Source organism: Sinocyclocheilus grahami, unplaced genomic scaffold, assembly GCF_001515645.1.
Source record: "Sinocyclocheilus grahami isolate Dianchi unplaced genomic scaffold, SAMN03320097.WGS_v1.1 scaffold357.1, whole genome shotgun sequence".
Taxonomy (NCBI): Eukaryota; Metazoa; Chordata; class Actinopteri; order Cypriniformes; family Cyprinidae; genus Sinocyclocheilus; species Sinocyclocheilus grahami.
The window spans coordinates 873847-890663 of record NW_015505536.1 but is presented as its reverse complement, the minus strand read 5'-3'; the positions used below and the strand labels follow the sequence as shown (position 1 = coordinate 890663).

General features: G+C 37.4%; 1 protein-coding gene across 1 annotated transcript in view; it reads right to left on the bottom strand.

Annotated features, from left to right (window-relative positions):
* LOC107548893 (collagen alpha-1(XI) chain) overlaps positions 1-16817 on the bottom strand; it is a 71957-nt gene that overhangs the window by 9595 nt on the left and 45545 nt on the right. Inside the window, exons 39-53 of the mRNA XM_016229748.1 lie at positions 15259-15312; positions 11535-11642; positions 11206-11313; positions 10217-10270; positions 9683-9736; positions 9484-9591; positions 7117-7170; positions 6866-6919; positions 6676-6729; positions 5528-5581; positions 4743-4850; positions 4359-4412; positions 4111-4164; positions 3390-3443; positions 415-468 (exon numbers count right to left, since the gene is read on the bottom strand). Of these exons, the coding sequence (XP_016085234.1) occupies positions 415-468; positions 3390-3443; positions 4111-4164; positions 4359-4412; positions 4743-4850; positions 5528-5581; positions 6676-6729; positions 6866-6919; positions 7117-7170; positions 9484-9591; positions 9683-9736; positions 10217-10270; positions 11206-11313; positions 11535-11642; positions 15259-15312 (1026 nt within the window). The remainder of the gene's footprint in view (positions 1-414; positions 469-3389; positions 3444-4110; positions 4165-4358; positions 4413-4742; positions 4851-5527; positions 5582-6675; positions 6730-6865; positions 6920-7116; positions 7171-9483; positions 9592-9682; positions 9737-10216; positions 10271-11205; positions 11314-11534; positions 11643-15258; positions 15313-16817) is intronic.

The window sequence follows — 16817 nt, the reverse complement described above, 5'->3', positions numbered from 1 at the left end:
CAGCTCTTTTTTTTTTTTTTTTTTTTAGAGAGTGTCGTTTATCGGTTTTGCAAATGAACTCTTCATATGTATATATGAATATACATATTAATATTTATTTATATATATATATATATATTTATATAATAATTATTATATTATATTATATAAATGACTCATTAAAGGTAAGAAACACTACATTAAAACACTCGGCATGCTTCAACTACGCAATTTAGATTATAAGGGTTCAGTTGATGAACTAAAGCTAAAACAGCCTACACACTTCAGTCCCACAGTGACAATCTTTCCACATGTATTAACAGTGAGTCACTCTGTCAGAGATGTGCTTTTCTCCCATGGCTCACTGTGCTTTAATTATGGCAGTGGAGGCTGCGGTGTGTGCCTGGGCTGAATTGTTTTGTAACGATGCATTACCTTGGCGCCCTTCTCTCCTTGTCTGCCTTCAGCTCCAAGAGCCCCCGGGGGTCCCTGCGGATACAGAAAAGGATGTTTTATTTGAGATTTTTTCTCTGCTAGGCTATAAAACAAATGGGAAAAAGGTCACGGTCAGACATCACGGTAGCACTTCGGGGATCTTGCTTGAAGGCTATTAATGGGCAAATGGATCCGCTTGAAGGTCTTTTGTGTGAGCATATACTCATTCTGTTATTTGTAAACTTGACTGGGGCTAGTTGTCACATTTTTACTTCAGTGAATATTTCCTTAGAGCATTGGCTATTAAACATTTTCGTTAAAGCAATGGCTATTGAACATGTCTATCATTACATTCAGGAAAAAATTGAAACAATTCATGAAACAGCAAAAATGCTACAGGTAACGTACAAAAAAATATGGATTTCTACTACATAAAATGTGACAGCTTGCCCCAGTCTGACATTTATAAGCTTAAATACCCTTGCACTGGCAACAGATTTCAACTTTCAGTTAAAATCTACTTTCTTTTTATATTTAAAACTTGTTTGAAGTGTTTACATAACAAGATTGTTGGAAAAAATATTTTAGTTGGGTGATAATAAATAACTAATTTAAGATGATATGAAAATATACATTTGTTTATTTGGACTTTTGACCTTATATCTGCTTAACAATTTGCCCGTGTCTCCCCTGTGTGATTTTAATTTAATGAAGAGCAGGAAGAAATCAACTAATGACAGCTGGAAGATTCACCAAATTCAATAATTCCCAAGATAGTTAATAGACTCCCTAGTCTCTTGGGTCCAAGACTGAACAGAGTCCAAGAAATAAACAGAGAGATAATGCGCAACAGAATCTCCATATTTATTTCCAACCGCAGTCGGTAAAATGCTGAGAAAGCAGAACGTCCCTGTGTTTGATGCAAAATAAGCTCTAGCCGGAATTATTGATGCAGGAGACTTAATTCCACGAGAACAGTCTTCCAGCGACCGTCTTCCTCTTGCAGGATTTAAACACCTTTGCTGATGAAATGGAAGTTTCTCTAGCCACAGTCGGTCAGCCATTGCTATCCGCATATGCTGATAGGATGTATAATTTTTCCAGGAAAAGCTCCATCAAGCATATTAGGAAAGCGAGTGGTGTTTTCTCTACATTCTGCATGAATAATGGATGTGTGTGTGCAAAGAGATGCTATAAAGCTTTATGGAGGAATAATGGGATAGCACAGCACTGCTTGGGCTGGCTAATAAAATTCAAGCAGAACTGTTTGCCTGATAGTTATAGTAGCAGTCTTTACCAAACGGTCCATGACCCCTAGAGACTGCAAAGTGGTACTATAGGGGGTCCAGCAGTTATTTACACCTCATATTAACATCCATTCTAGCAGGTCCAGTCAAAAGTAGTACAGTAAATAAATACAAGGTCCAAAATATCAGAAACACGCAACCCCAGCAAAAACTGCCTACTTAGCTGTCAATCAACCATTGCCAGTTACACAAAATAGGTTAACTTCAAGTAAAACTAAGGATAAGAACTTTAAGTTAAATGTTTCATTGTGCTTTCCACATTAAAATGTGATACATTTAAAATACAAGTATATAATGTTGTGCATCAATGACGATCACAAAGGATCTACTGCAAGTTCAGTGTAAATACAGTAAAATTGATATTGTGCACAAGACAAGAGGAAATAATAATATTTCACTTGCCGGTTTGATAGAGTGGCGTGAGAAACACCTCAATACAATCTAAATAGAAAAAGTTAACTTTTTCCATACGGAAAAAAATATGCGTAATTTTCGTGACTGGCGAAACACTATTTTCTGAGAGGCGATGAGGTGCCATTTGGCAGAACAAATTTCTCTTGATGTGGCAGTAGAAGAGGATTTCGAATTCCTGTCCCAAATGTGACAGTTATATTTCCTCTTCCTCTGTAACATCCTTTACACCGCCATCCCGTCATCGCTGTCACTCAAACAGGCCCAGGATCAATATAACGTCTGGACTGATTTTCTTCTTTCATCCTGAGAGAGATGTAGGACTACAGAGGAGGAAATGAGTTCGGGCTCCGATGCCGTTTAAATGCTGTTTTCGATTTCAGTCTGATGATTTAGTATGTGCTATTCATCATCCTGGGAAGGACTTTGTTTTTTTTGGTTTGCCGAGTGTAAATACAGTAAAATTGATATTGTGCACAAGACAAGAGGAAATAATAATATTTCACTTGCCGGTTTGATAGAGTGGCGTGAGAAACACCTCAATACAATCTAAATAGAAAAAGTTAACTTTTTCCATACGGAAAAAAATATGCGTAATTTTCGTGACTGGCGAAACACTATTTTCTGAGAGGCGATGAGGTGCCATTTGGCAGAACAAATTTCTCTTGATGTGGCAGTAGAAGAGGATTTCGAATTCCTGTCCCAAATGTGACAGTTATATTTCCTCTTCCTCTGTAACATCCTTTACACCGCCATCCCGTCATCGCTGTCACTCAAACAGGCCCAGGATCAATATAACGTCTGGACTGATTTTCTTCTTTCATCCTGAGAGAGATGTAGGACTACAGTGGAGGAAATGAGTTCGGGCTCCGATGCCGTTTAAATGCTGTTTTCGATTTCAGTCTGATGATTTAGTATGTGCTATTCATCATCCTGGGAAGGACTTTGTTTTTTCGGTTAGCCATTGAACAGTGCGACCCGGGGGGGAAAACAACCGATCATCTGTGCTGATGAGGATGAGTTTTTAAACAAAAATTGTGATTGTTTTGCACAGGTCAGAATCTTCAATCAATAAATCAATAGCAGTTTTAGTTTATTGTTCCATTCTTAGTGAGAAAAAAGAAACTCTTTTGTCTATTCTTTGGAAAACACAAAATATTGATCATTAAGAAAGCTTGTTTTCCATGACAGGGATGTTCAAAAAACCTGCTAAATGGATGCGGCTTAAAATATAATAGTGATGAAGACTATACATACTCTTTTGCCAGGAGGTCCTGGTGGGCCAGCTTCTCCAGAGGGACCAGGAGGTCCCTAAAACAGAGAGAAGGAAGAAGCTGAATAAAAAACAACACAACTGAACCAGCCTAATGTAGATAATAGAATTTAGGTTTAAAACTAAACTTTTAACAACTAAACTGTCTTTTATAATTTTGTGAAATTAATTGAACACAATTAAGAGACACTGGGTTTTCAAAAGCATGCCAGTGTAGGATGGATACAATTTTGCAAAATTATTCAGCTGTGTGATTGATTTGATTTTAAAAGGATAAACTTCTAATCAGGGAAGGGAAGCAGTATGCATTTTTGTGAATGTTTGCTGCTCAAAACAAACCTCCCCTCATTAAATTTTCATAGAACTGTAGCTTAAAAATGGGCCTCACAATGAGACTCTCAGCGCTAGACGTTCACATTTGTAAACCTGGAGATTCAGATACATTGAATTTAATGGTAAATTAACCAATTTCCCTGCACTAGAAAATCCTAATTACTATAATAAATGTTAACAAGGACTGCAATTTATGGGCTGCCACTGTAGGCTCAGGCAATTATGTCTGACTTCCGCATATCCAAAAGCAGTTTATTAATCTATCTGTACTGTATATATACTTATACTATAGGAAAAAACATATAATTGAAAAAGTATGTTTTTAATAAACTATAGTCAAAGGTATTCCACCTAAATATTGTTGATACTCACAGGTTGACCAGACTCTCCATCCTCTCCTTTTTCTCCTGGGCCTCCATCTATTCCCTGATAATCCACAGTATTTCAGAGACAAATACATTGACAATTGAAAAAATAAGCAAATGCCTTGCTAACAATTTACACTGCAAGACATTTTAATAATTCAAAATCACTGGTAAATACATGAAACAACCATTTTTTAATAATAAAAAATATAATAATAATTTTCAGGACTTTTAGTGATGGATTTTGGCACTTACAGCAACACCTGGCTCACCAGGTGGACCTGGGTCTCCAGGAAAACCAACAGGGCCCTGTAGTAACAGATTGAAAACACAGGTTTAACAGAGTGATTTGTCAGTAACTTAAATGTCCATAACAAATATTAGGACCTACAAAACGAAATGTATCAGTCGGAGGCACAGTAACATTTCAATTGATTTACAAACTTGAATTCATCTTGGACGCATATAGTACTCAAATAATTTCTAATTAGTGTTGGAAATCTCATATTTAATCAGCATAATCCATCTAAAATTACTTTTTTTTCTTACAGTAAGGCTCACCTCATTGCTGTAGTGGCATTTCACTTTTAATGCCTTTCATACATGCACAAGACCTCATGCTTATTGTGTCACACTTACAGGATTACCCTTGGGTCCATCATCTCCAGGGGGTCCTTTGGGACCTGCAGGTCCAGCAGCACCAGAGGGACCAGCTTCACCTTTCTCTCCTCTCTCACCTTTTGGGCCCTGCAGCATATATAACAAAGATGAAAGGGCAGAATAAAGAGCCCTGAGGCACTCCATGAACAAAAGCACACTGAGAACAATGAGTGCAGCCATGCTCTACATTTTGATATAGCAATTCAAACGAGTTAATCAGCCATTCATTTTGGTATTGACAGGCTGTAATTTAGATATTCCAAAAATAACAAAGTTAACTTTTTAGCTTTAATCATCTGATTTTTCCCACTGATGTCCACTTACAATGTTACTCAAAGTTTGTGTGGCGAAAAGGTTTCTGAGCACCAACCAGGCATTTTTAACATGTTAATGGACAAATCATAGTTTAATGTATTTCTGGTGTCAGAAGCTGCTGTTTTTTCAAATTAGTTTCAATAAATGACCATTTTGAGTTACAGTATATTTCCCACGGCACACCTTTATTCTAAAAGTTTGAGGGAAATTTTATTCTTCATGATATAAAGTTAACTGACAACAGTGTGAACAATATTTTATTGCAAACATCACCGTATTAAGCATTTCATTATATGATGAAAGTAAACACCTTTATTGGAATCATTCCTGCAATTTAGCGACTCACTTAGTGTGGCCGCTTAATTTGAGACAATCAATAAAGCCCAAGAAGCTTACAAGAAGTGATTACCTGCACCATCACACAGATCTCTCTCGAAAACTTCACTTACCCCAGGTCCAGGCTCGCCAGGAGGTCCAGGGTTTCCAGCTTCTCCTTGCTCACCCTGTTAAGAATATTGCAAGTTATAAGTTATTACACAACACCATATAATTGTGCTATATAATGTTCCATTTGACTGGAAATCCTGAATTTCTAGCATTCTAGTAGGCAAAATGCAAACAAATGATACTGAAATTAAAGTTGAACTTACATTTTGGAAAATAATGGAAATTCTAAATTTAACTCTAGTCTCTTCAACTTCAGACAATTAGCAGCACTGCCATTTTGTTGCTTTATACGCTATCTTCAATGTTTTTGAAAAATGACTGAAGAGTCTAATGGAATGAATCATAAGTACTATTATCTAAACAAAGCTGCATGTTGTTTTTTGGTTGTTTTCTAGCTGGTCTGGGCTGTAGTGGACATCACGTTTGGCTCCTAATGGATGTAACATCATGGTGACCTGTTACATATTCTAAATTCATCTCCACAGCCAGCCACAGCTATAAGTTATTACACAACACCATATAATTGTGCTATATAATGTTCCATTTGACTGGAAATCCTGAATTTCTAGCATTCTAGTAGGCAAAATGCAAACAAATGATACTGAAATTAAAGTTGAACTTACATTTTGGAAAATAATGGAAATTCTAAATTTAACTCTAGTCTCTTCAACTTCAGACAATTAGCAGCACTGCCATTTTGTTGCTTTATACGCTATCTTCAATGTTTTTGAAAAATGACTGAAGATCGGAGATGTCAAGTAGAGTCTAATGGAATGAATCATAAGTACTATTATCTAAACAAAGCTGCATGTTGTTTTTTGGTTGTTTTCTAGCTGGTCTGGGCTGTAGTGGACATAACGTTTGGCTCCTAATGGATGTAACATCATGGTGACCTGTTACATATTCTAAATTCATCTCCACAGCCAGCCACAGCGTTAAATATTGATGGCCTGTGGGCCTGCCAAATAGCAGTGAAATGGAGGGGGATTATCAGAACTGCGGTAATGTAGGCATTAATCGTTTTGTTATACTAATTCAGACAAAAAGATGACACCAATAATAAATTAATGAAGTCTGTAACAGAGATTTGAAACAGGACCATAGCCACCATATTTTTGGGAATAAACACCAAAGCTGGGAATACTCTTACCTTCTCACCTACAGATCCCATTCCTCCTATTCCACCAGGAGGACCTTGTGGACCCTTCAATAAAAGAAGTCGATTTGTTAAGAGGCATATGTGAAAACCATTAATGCTAGAGCCATTTAGTTAAACAAAGTAGTGTAATTAATGGATTTGCTGATGGGATAAAATGTTCAATGGTGAGAGATGGTCTTACGTCAGCACCGGCAGGACCTTGAGGACCTCTGGGACCAGGTGGGCCAGGGGGACCCTGTGGCGAAACAAGAAGAGAGACAAATGAGACTTTACTAATAGTTGTAGGCTAAAACATAAAAAATAAAATAAAATAAAATGAATAAATTAAATGTGAAAAATGACTAAATAAAATAAAGTCATGTCAAAGGCAGTTCAAAAGATAAATACATTATAATAATTAATAATAGTTCATAATTGGTTAAAACATCTTACCATAGGACCAACGTCTCCATTTTCTCCTTTCTCACCAGATGGTCCAGGAAGACCCTATAAAAAAACAAATGAATATTCTTGTATTATGTGCATTTATAATAACATAAATGTCCATATATTTATATACTATAATACACTGACATCAGCAACCATGCAAAGAAATGTGCAAAGACACACTGTTGCTGTGAGGCACCAAAATGGTCCCTCTGATGAAAAGAGAAGAATAATCTGGCTCAGACGCAGTTACCGGAGGACAGCAATAATGCTTCATTTCAGAATTGGCGGAGAAAGGCAAAAGGGCCATATGGCAAATGGAAGAAACAGAGGCGGAGTACAGGAGTGTTTATTGAGTTTCACTGTCTGTCATCTTGAAATCCAAGAGAGCAGCTAATATCCTTTGTCAGATTTTTAGCTCATGTTCAATGTGAACACTATATTGTTTGTCACCTTTTCATGGGTGGCGAATGGCTAGGGGTGAAAAACGTAGAGGACTTTCAACACTAAGCACACTATGAAAGCTATTTTACCCAGCACAGAAACCCATCTATGCACATTTACCAAATATATTTCCCCAGAGCGGCACTAGTTTCATTTGAACATTTGGGGAAGGACATGTCCCCCATCAAACCACTATTACTCCCTAAAAATGCACCTAGGACTTTTTTAAATCCGGAACATTGTGAGAATAAAACGGGCCACCAAAAAGAAGTTAGATGGCCAGCAGTGTGTTTATTTGACGCTGCTCTCCACTAAGGGGCTAGCTGAAAAATTAATGCCGTTTTTCAGCTTAATTAATGGCCAATTAAATGTTTTACCCAGCAGAAAAGGTGAAACATCCATCAGTGAGAGTAACCAGGGAAGCATTTGTGTTTTAAAGAAGTCCAAAACACTATATCATTAGAGACCTCGAAAAAAACACACCTGCGCTAGCGAATAAACATGTGACCTCGGTATCATATGTGTTTGATCCTTGACATTTACTCCCTAATTGCCTCGACTTTGGGCACTGCTCATTCAAAGGCATTTCTTCGTTAGCCATAACATGTCAGGAGTGAGGACATCTAAAGTCTAATTTTGTCTGATATTTACTCGCCCAATACCCACGTGCCCTGCGGACTTGGCAGACCAACACGTTCTCGCTGACTGGTAAGAGATCTCATCGGGGCAGAAGCCCTTAGTCAGAGACCATTAACATAAACATTCATTGCAGCCTGAAGGGTGTGTGTGCACTGATCTAATGTCTATTGGACCGGGTCACTAAATGCAATTAATGAAATCCAAATGGAAGTGCATTACGCCCAATTAAAACTCAATTGAATCAAATGGCTGAGATTTGGTGGCGTAAGAGGACTATCGTAGCAGTCGAAGTTACTCTATTACAGTGATGACTCGCCTTCAGAGGAATCAGCTAATGGATGGATAGAGAAATAGCAGAACCTTGAGGCTTCAGATCGTAATGTGATCAAATGAAAAGAGAGAGATGAGATGATTAATATAAATCTTCTACAAATACAGTGTTTACCACCAAAACATGACATGACTGCTGATTTGTTTGGTTCACAACACAACACGGCAACTAGACTATATTCATTGACAGTGCAAAAAATTAAAATAAAAAATATTATAAATTCATCTTTGCTGTCATAATAAAGAATACATTTATTTCAAATTATAATAATATTGCTGTATTTTAATAAAATAAATGCGGCCTTGATGAACTCTTTGAAAAACATTAAAAATGTTTTTATATATATTCTTTTAACACAGGGAGAACTCATACTCATACTCTCCCATTAAAAAAAATGAAAAGAAAAATATAAATAAAAATTAATATGATGTCTGAACTGTTTGTTTCAATTGGTCAAAAATGCTGTCAATCAATAATGGCAACAACAAATTGTGCAAATATATATTTGAATATATTTAAATTGCCTTTGATGAGACAAATGTGAGAACTGCTATATACTACTAGCCTCTAGTTAAAATTACTGTGCAAACACTTTGGGACTGATATTGCACAAAACCTTTTCTACTTTTAATAAATTCTCTAATTAGTAGCATAATTAAATTGGTAGTGATTATACCACCAGCAAACCAACTGGTTTTAAACTGTTAATGCAATGGACCCTGCTCTTGCATGTCTGTACTGAGTCTGTACTTATTCACAGGGCGATTCCATCAGAGGGGGAATCAAAAGGAAATCAATTCACATCTCAAACACCTCCCAATACATCTACTGCCCAGGGCCACCAGTTAATGCTGTTTGTGCAGCATTAGTCTGAGTTACCATGGGACTGGGGATTCAGTGCTACACAAAATAAAAATGTTAGCTCATATGTGGGCCGTCATTGGCACAGCGGCACTCACCTGCAGACCGATGGGACCAGGAGGTCCAGTGAAGCCTCGGGATCCTTCATCTCCCTTCTGTCCAAACATACCCTGCTGTCCACGAGGACCTGGTTCACCATCACCTCCCTGAAAAAGACATTAGTCAAAGCTGCAATGCATTTCATTATATGCAAAACGTCACAAATAATATATTTTTGTATGTGTAGTCAAGACGTACAGCAGGTCCAGGAGCTCCAATAGTTCCCTGAAGACCAGGTGGACCTGGTGGACCCTAGTGGACACAATGAAGAACATAATCAAAACAACAGAGCTGTACAAAGGGATGGTAATCATTCAAATACTGGCTCTTTTTGTACTTTTGAGGAAATTATTTTACTTTTAGTTAGTTCATTTCAAGTTGGACATGATAGTAAGTGTGATTCAGTGAGTAAGTCAAGAACTGCATAAACTGATTCAGCGATTGACAATTTCAATACGTAATTCATGATTCATGATTGTTTTAGATCAATTAATTAAAAGAACCAGTTCGTATGACTCATTAAATTGTGAATCAGACTATACTGGTTGTGCTGTATGTTTGTTGCTGCATGCAACCAGCAAGGACAACACAAAATATTTTTTTTTCTCCGGATTTAATCATTGGAAGAACCTTAAAAAAAATCATTCAGTCATTGCATTTTAAGTAAAACTGATTCTGAATGCAAATCGTACTGTGTGTATAAATAAGGATTTTACAATTGAATTTACTCACCTGTTCGCCTTTGTCAGCTTTGCTTCCTTTCTGGCCTGGTTCTCCCACTTCTCCCTGAAAAGGTTTTAAAATCAGTCATGCAATATCCATTTTGCCTTTTTAAAACTATATAACGCATAAATCACACACCGGTGGATATAACTGAAAGAAGCTCCATGTCAAAGTAAACCATTTACTGTGCAGTAAAAGATATGACATTGCCGTCAACCTGCATGGAGTTTTACTGTAAATGAAATGCTAAATATTGTCTCTGAACTAACAGACATGGCCAGCTAAAGTATTTCTACAACATATTCTTGGCATGTAAGCCCATGAAGCTTGTTAGAGGATACTGATGGAGAGACAACGTTTATGGTACCCTGTGCTAATTTGATTATAGGCCGCCTTTGCTGATGATGATGGATTGGCGGCAGCAGAGAGCGACTGAGAGATAGGCGTGCATTTCAGATGGCCGTGCAGTGTTTGTGATGATGAAGAATGATCACTGTCCATAAAGTGAGGGGAGAGATGGAAAATGAGAGGAATTCTGGGAAGAGATGTGAAATATACTATAGTGATAGGAGAGACATAATTTTCTTGTTTTCTAGCACAATATTTAAAAAGTGTTGTTCTTGAATAAAGTATATTTTTCTTATCTAACTGGCAAAGTTTTTTAAAGGACAAAGTGAAGACATTTTAGTGAGATTTATGCTTGAAAACTACTTGCTAATAGAATAAGATATATTTTCTGAAACCTCTTTTATTTGACTAATTTTACTTAGATTTTTTAGCAGTGTACACCTGTTAATGTAGCTTTAGAAGTTGACAGAAAACTTCAATATGAAAGTTAAGATGAAGTGAAATCCGTTACAGTCCTGTTTTAGTGACTGTGAACTGTCTTCAGGAACTGACGCATCAAGAAAAGCATTGTATTAATATATCTATGGTAATGTAATGTGTCCCCTCTCTTCTGTCTAAACATATTAATGTAAATCAAAATTGCAATTAACCTTGTCACCATCTTCTCCAGGTGGACCCTGAGGTCCTGCTGGACCTGGCAGACCAACTGGACCTTGTACTCCATCCCGACCGGCTGGACCTGGAGGACCTCTCTCTCCCTGAACAAAGAAATAAAATGATTTTCCAGCTTGTGCCAAGTCACATTCTGAATCATAACATTTTTTTTTTACATTTACTGAAAAAATATAAGTGATGCTAAGGTGGAGGCTATGCAGTTGCTATGCTGTAAGAAACCTTAAACTATTCACTGTCACTCATAAATGTATTATGTAATGTAAGAAACAAATTGATCATCTTTATATCCAATCAGCACAATTACCGGTGCACCCTTCTCTCCAGCTGGTCCCGGGGGTCCCTGAGGTCCAGTACGTCCGGACAGGCCAATGGGGCCAGCAGGTCCTGCTGCTCCTCTCTCACCAGGGGAACCCTATGACAACGGGTGATTTTAACATATTTGACACATAGATACTCCATAGACATATACATGCTACACGAGTCTAATTTATTGAAGCATGTAGACCACATTAATATGTTTCTAAAGATCTGGCGTACCTCACTTATTAGTCATGTATAAAGGATTAAACCAGTTTCTCCCAAGCGACCACCAAACCACGTCCTATTAAGGATGTATTTTTAGCCTTGAAAATCCAAATGAGGAGCTTTTGCTTTTGGATGATTTTGCTCTAGTCCCAAGACATTTCAGACAATTTTACGACTGTCCCCCCCCCCAGAGATACACCACTTTGTAAAGGTACAGAATGTCTTGCTGAAAAATTTCAACCCTGTCAAAATTACTCCAGACCAGCCGAACATGAAGGGCTGTGTGTAAAACTATGCTGAGGGACTAGATGTTTACTGTATGTCTGTGTTGATGTTAGGGGGTTGCTATGTGTTAATATGTTTTTATACAAATGTTAGGCTGTTGCTATGCAGCTGCCAAAGAGTTCTCAGTGTTTTTTTAACATGCTGCTTTGCAGTTGCTAAGGTGTTCCGATTGTTTTTGATGTTGTTATGCTGATGTTAAGGTGTTGCTGTGCAGTTACTAAGGTGTTCCGATTGTTTTTGATGTTGTTATATGCTGATGTTAAAGTGTTGCTGTGCAGTTACTAAGGTGTTCCGATTGTTTTTGATGTTGTTATGCTGATGTTAAGGTGTTGCTGTGCAGTTACTAAGGTGTTCGATTGTTTTTGATGTTGTTATGCTGATGTTAAGGTGTTGCTGTGCAGTTACTAAGGTGTTCGATTGTTTTTGATGTTGTTATATGCTGATGTTAAGGTGTTGCTGTGCAGTTACTAAGGTGTTCTGATTGTTTTTGATGTTGGTATGATGATGGTAAGGTGTTGCTGTGCAGTTACTAAGGTGTTCCGATTGTTTTTGATGTTGTTATATGCTGATGTTAAGGTGTTGCTGTGCAGTTACTAAGGTGTTCTGATTGTTTTTGATGTTGTTATGCTGATGTTAAGGTGTTGCTGTGCAGTTACTAAGGTGTTCCGACTGTTTTTGATGTTGTTATATGCTGATGTTAAGGTGTTGCTGTGCAGTTACTAAGGTGTTTTGATTGTTTTCGATGTCATTATGCTGATGTGAGAGTGTTGCTATGCAGTTGCTAAGGTATTCAGGGTGTTTTTAACATGTTGCTATGTGGATGTTAGGATGTTGCTATGCAGTTGCTAAGGTATTCTGATTGTTTTTAACATTGCTAAGTTGTTGTTAGGACTTTGCTATGTGGTTGATAAGGTGTCCTGAGTGTTTTAACAAGTCACTATGTAAATGTTAGGATGTTGCCATGAAGTTGCTAAGGTTATGGCATTTAACACATGCTAATGTTAAAGTGTTGCTATGTGTTTTTAACTACTGTTACTATGCAGATGCTAGGCTGTTGCTAGGCAGTTACTAAGGTGTTCTGAGTGTTTTTATTGTTGTTATGTAGATTTTATAGTGTTGCTACACATTGGCTAATGTGTTATGAGTGTTTTTAATATGTTACAATACAGATATAAGGCCATTGCTATGCAGTTGCTAAGGAGTTTTCTGTGTTTTTAACATATTACTTTGCAAATATTAGGCTGTTGCCATGCAGTTGCTAAGGTGTTCTGATGTTTTTTATGTTATTATGCTAATGTTTGGGTGTTGCTACTGCATGCTTTTTTTAACATGTTACTATGCAGATTTTAGGCTGTTGCTATGTAGTTGCTAAGGAGCTCACAGTGTTTTTAACTCTGTATTGTTGCTGTGTGGATGTTATGAGGTTACTATGCAGTTGCTAAGGCATTCTTTATGTTTTTAACATGTTACTATTTTATAGTGATGTTAAGGCTTTGATACAGTATGTGGTTGCTAAGGACTTCTGAGTGTTTTTAACATGTTACTGTTAGGCTGTTGCCATGCAGTTGCTGAGGTGTATTGATGGTTTTTAACGTTATTATGCTAAAGCAAAGACTATAGAATACCCAAGACATGTCACTCGTATAGTTTTAAATGGGGAAAAATGCAACGCTCAATATGGCCGCTCAATCGCAGGAAGCCCCGCCTTCTGAATGAAAGAGCCAATTGCTAATCGGTAAAGTCAGCATGTCACTGCAGCTGCCGTTAGAAGTCCCGGTTACTATAGAAGCAGTCAGCGCTCTGAGACGTGCGCTTAGGACTGCGCATGCGCACTGGCTGATCTTGCCTGAAAAATAAGCTTTTTATAATGCTATTTGAGGAAAAGAAACAACATTTATGACACAGTTGTTGTCAGATTTCTTTGGTGATTTCAAATATAAAATTTAATCGTAAGCTTAGTGAACAGTTTTGTAGAATTTGATGTTTCCCCATTCAAAGAGATAGGAGTTGCACTTGCATGCCCGAGAGGCGTTTCAAAGATGGCCACCGAGTGACATAACTTGTCTTAAAGAGACTTTGGCTAAAGTCAGGGTGTTGCTATTTGTTTTTAACATGTTGCTATGTAGGTGCTAAGGAGTTCTCAGGTTTTTTACATGTTGCTATGTGGATGTTAGGATGTTGCTATGTGGTTGCTAAGGTGTTCTGAGTGTTATTGTCTGATTTCGCACTTATTTAAAAATCATAAGTCCCACAAATTTCCTCAGCAAGCTGATAAATTTGTGGTATCATATCATATCCATGGTACAAACCATGCGGGACAGTTTATGCACCAAAGTGCACCTGATAGTGATCTTTTTTTTTGCAAGCACTACTAATTAAATCATTGCACAGGGTCTTCAACACATGTGGATGAAACTGACCAAACCTGTGTAATGTGTTAGGACAAGTGCAAAAAGCTTCTATAGAACAGAGTGTGGATGATCACATTGGCACAAGCTGTTGAAAGAACAAAAAACTTCCTGTTGGGTGCCAAATCTGCTCCTACTAGTGGGTGAACATGCCCTTAGACTTCTTATCTCTCTTTCTAAGCATGTTTAATTTGTAGACCCCTGCATCTTCATACAAATGCAAATGTATCCTTTATTGGACTGACACAGCTGAATGTAAAACTCCTCAATTAATTTTCATCCATCCATTCTAATCTGGCAGCACACTGTCAAGGCCTGAAAAAGAGCAATTATAGGGTGACAATACTTATCTTTTTTTTCCTTAAGAGAAATGAATCAGTGAAGAAAAGAATGTGGTTTTAATTCGAGAAACTCTTAAGGACATTCAGCGTCATGCCCGTCACATAAAATCTAATGAAACAGCTATGGTATAAAATGTCAAGAGGAGGTAATTACAAACCAGTGATGTGAATTTATCTCGAGACACTCTGGTGGTCACCATCACACCCTCTAGTGTTAACTAATGCCACTGCATGTGGGCACTGTTTGCTTCGGTATCTCTCGTTTATTGAGAGTATGAATCAGCGGTCCACTCTTCTTTGTTTGTGCATGTGTTCGGTAGTGAAGAACACTTTTAAAATCCTTAATGGTGTTTTTGATCTTCCTGACCACTCCCTCAACCCTCTCAGACTCCTAAATATTGAATGTTGCTTTTGGGAGAATGAGCTACTCGCAATGAATGATGGAAAACCATGGAAACAGAGTACTTACAACAGGACCAGGGGGGCCCTGAGGGCCCTCGGCTCCTTTCAAACCAGGTGAACCCTGCAGAAGAACAAAATATGAGTGAGTAAATAGGCCTAACAAGAAGGTTCATATCAAAGTGTCAGAATTCATAATTTTCTCTTGAGCATTATCCAACACGTCATCTGTTGATGCTCAAAGCCAGATAAAAACATGTACTGTAGGTTTTAGTGCACTGTGCCTGAGCAAACAAATCTACCTACACAATATGATCAACACATAATGGAGATTTCATATTGAAAGCTTTTTAGAATCCACACTGAAAGTGTTTGTGGTTGTGCTTTTTCAAACTTCGGTTCTTTCATGTGTTGTGACCAGTCATGATGTATGAAAACCAATGGTGTTTGCCTACATTATTGACATTAAACCTAGTTTTAGGCATCTCTTGTGCTAAGTTTGAATCTATGGAAGTGTGAAAGATATTTGAGAACTGCAGCTTCAGTTTCAGACTTTTTCTTAAGCTATTGTATGGCTTCAGAAAACTTGGAATGGAATGTAGTGCAAACGTGATATTGTTTTGAAATAATTCTCCTTAGATATTACATGAAACAAAGAAAGAGTTTGGAACGACGTGAGGGTAAAGGATTTTTGAGATGACAAAATGTATATCTATCATTTTTAGAAGAACTATTACTTTCAGCCCATGATCATAATTACTCTATTTCTGCTCTTTTTCTTGCTCATAAACTTAACTGCTGCAAATATTACCTGGAACACAAAATCCTAAAAGGATAATGCTCTAATGAATTCCTATGAACTCCTATTCTGCAATTTCATGAATAAATCCAGAGATATGGTGGTCTCAAGCAGCTCTCAGATTTCACCAGCAGTATTGTAAGCTTTTTATTAAAGGGAATAGCAAACCAAAAAATGAAAATACTTACCCTCATGTTGCTAAAAACCCTCACTTTGAAGGAACCTTTACAAAGATTTGCTGTCAGGTCCCAAAAAGGGCAAAAAAGAACCTTAAAGCACTATAAACTGTCCATATGTATTCTTTGTTCCAAATTCTCCATCTTCTGAAGTCATACCAATGATATTTTATGTTATTCACATCCAACCTGTACCATGGACACCTTATTTGGTGTTTGTTTATGATTATGACAAATTTCAATCTGTTCCTCACTTGAAATATAGTGAAATATTGTATAAGTTGTATGGACCCCTTTTTATGGCACTTTTTGTACTTTTTGGCGCTTGTATTGTTAACTAGAAAAATTTACATACTGGGTTGTAATAACATGAGTGTGAATAACTAATGACAGAGTTTTAAATTTTTGGGTGAACTACTGAAAGTAAGCAAAATTATGTAATGAAGAAATTATGATTTTAGAACTTATACCCATGTCATAGACTGTTGAGTCCTACTGCTTCTAAACTGATTTTTATACTTGCACAAACTACAGTGCAAACCGACGGCGGGTTTGGTCTCTTCTGAATGTGGCTTTCATTAATCTCCCATATGAGAGAGAAATCCACAGAACTCGACTCGACTCGACAGCCTGCTGGTTCTGCCTCTACCCGAT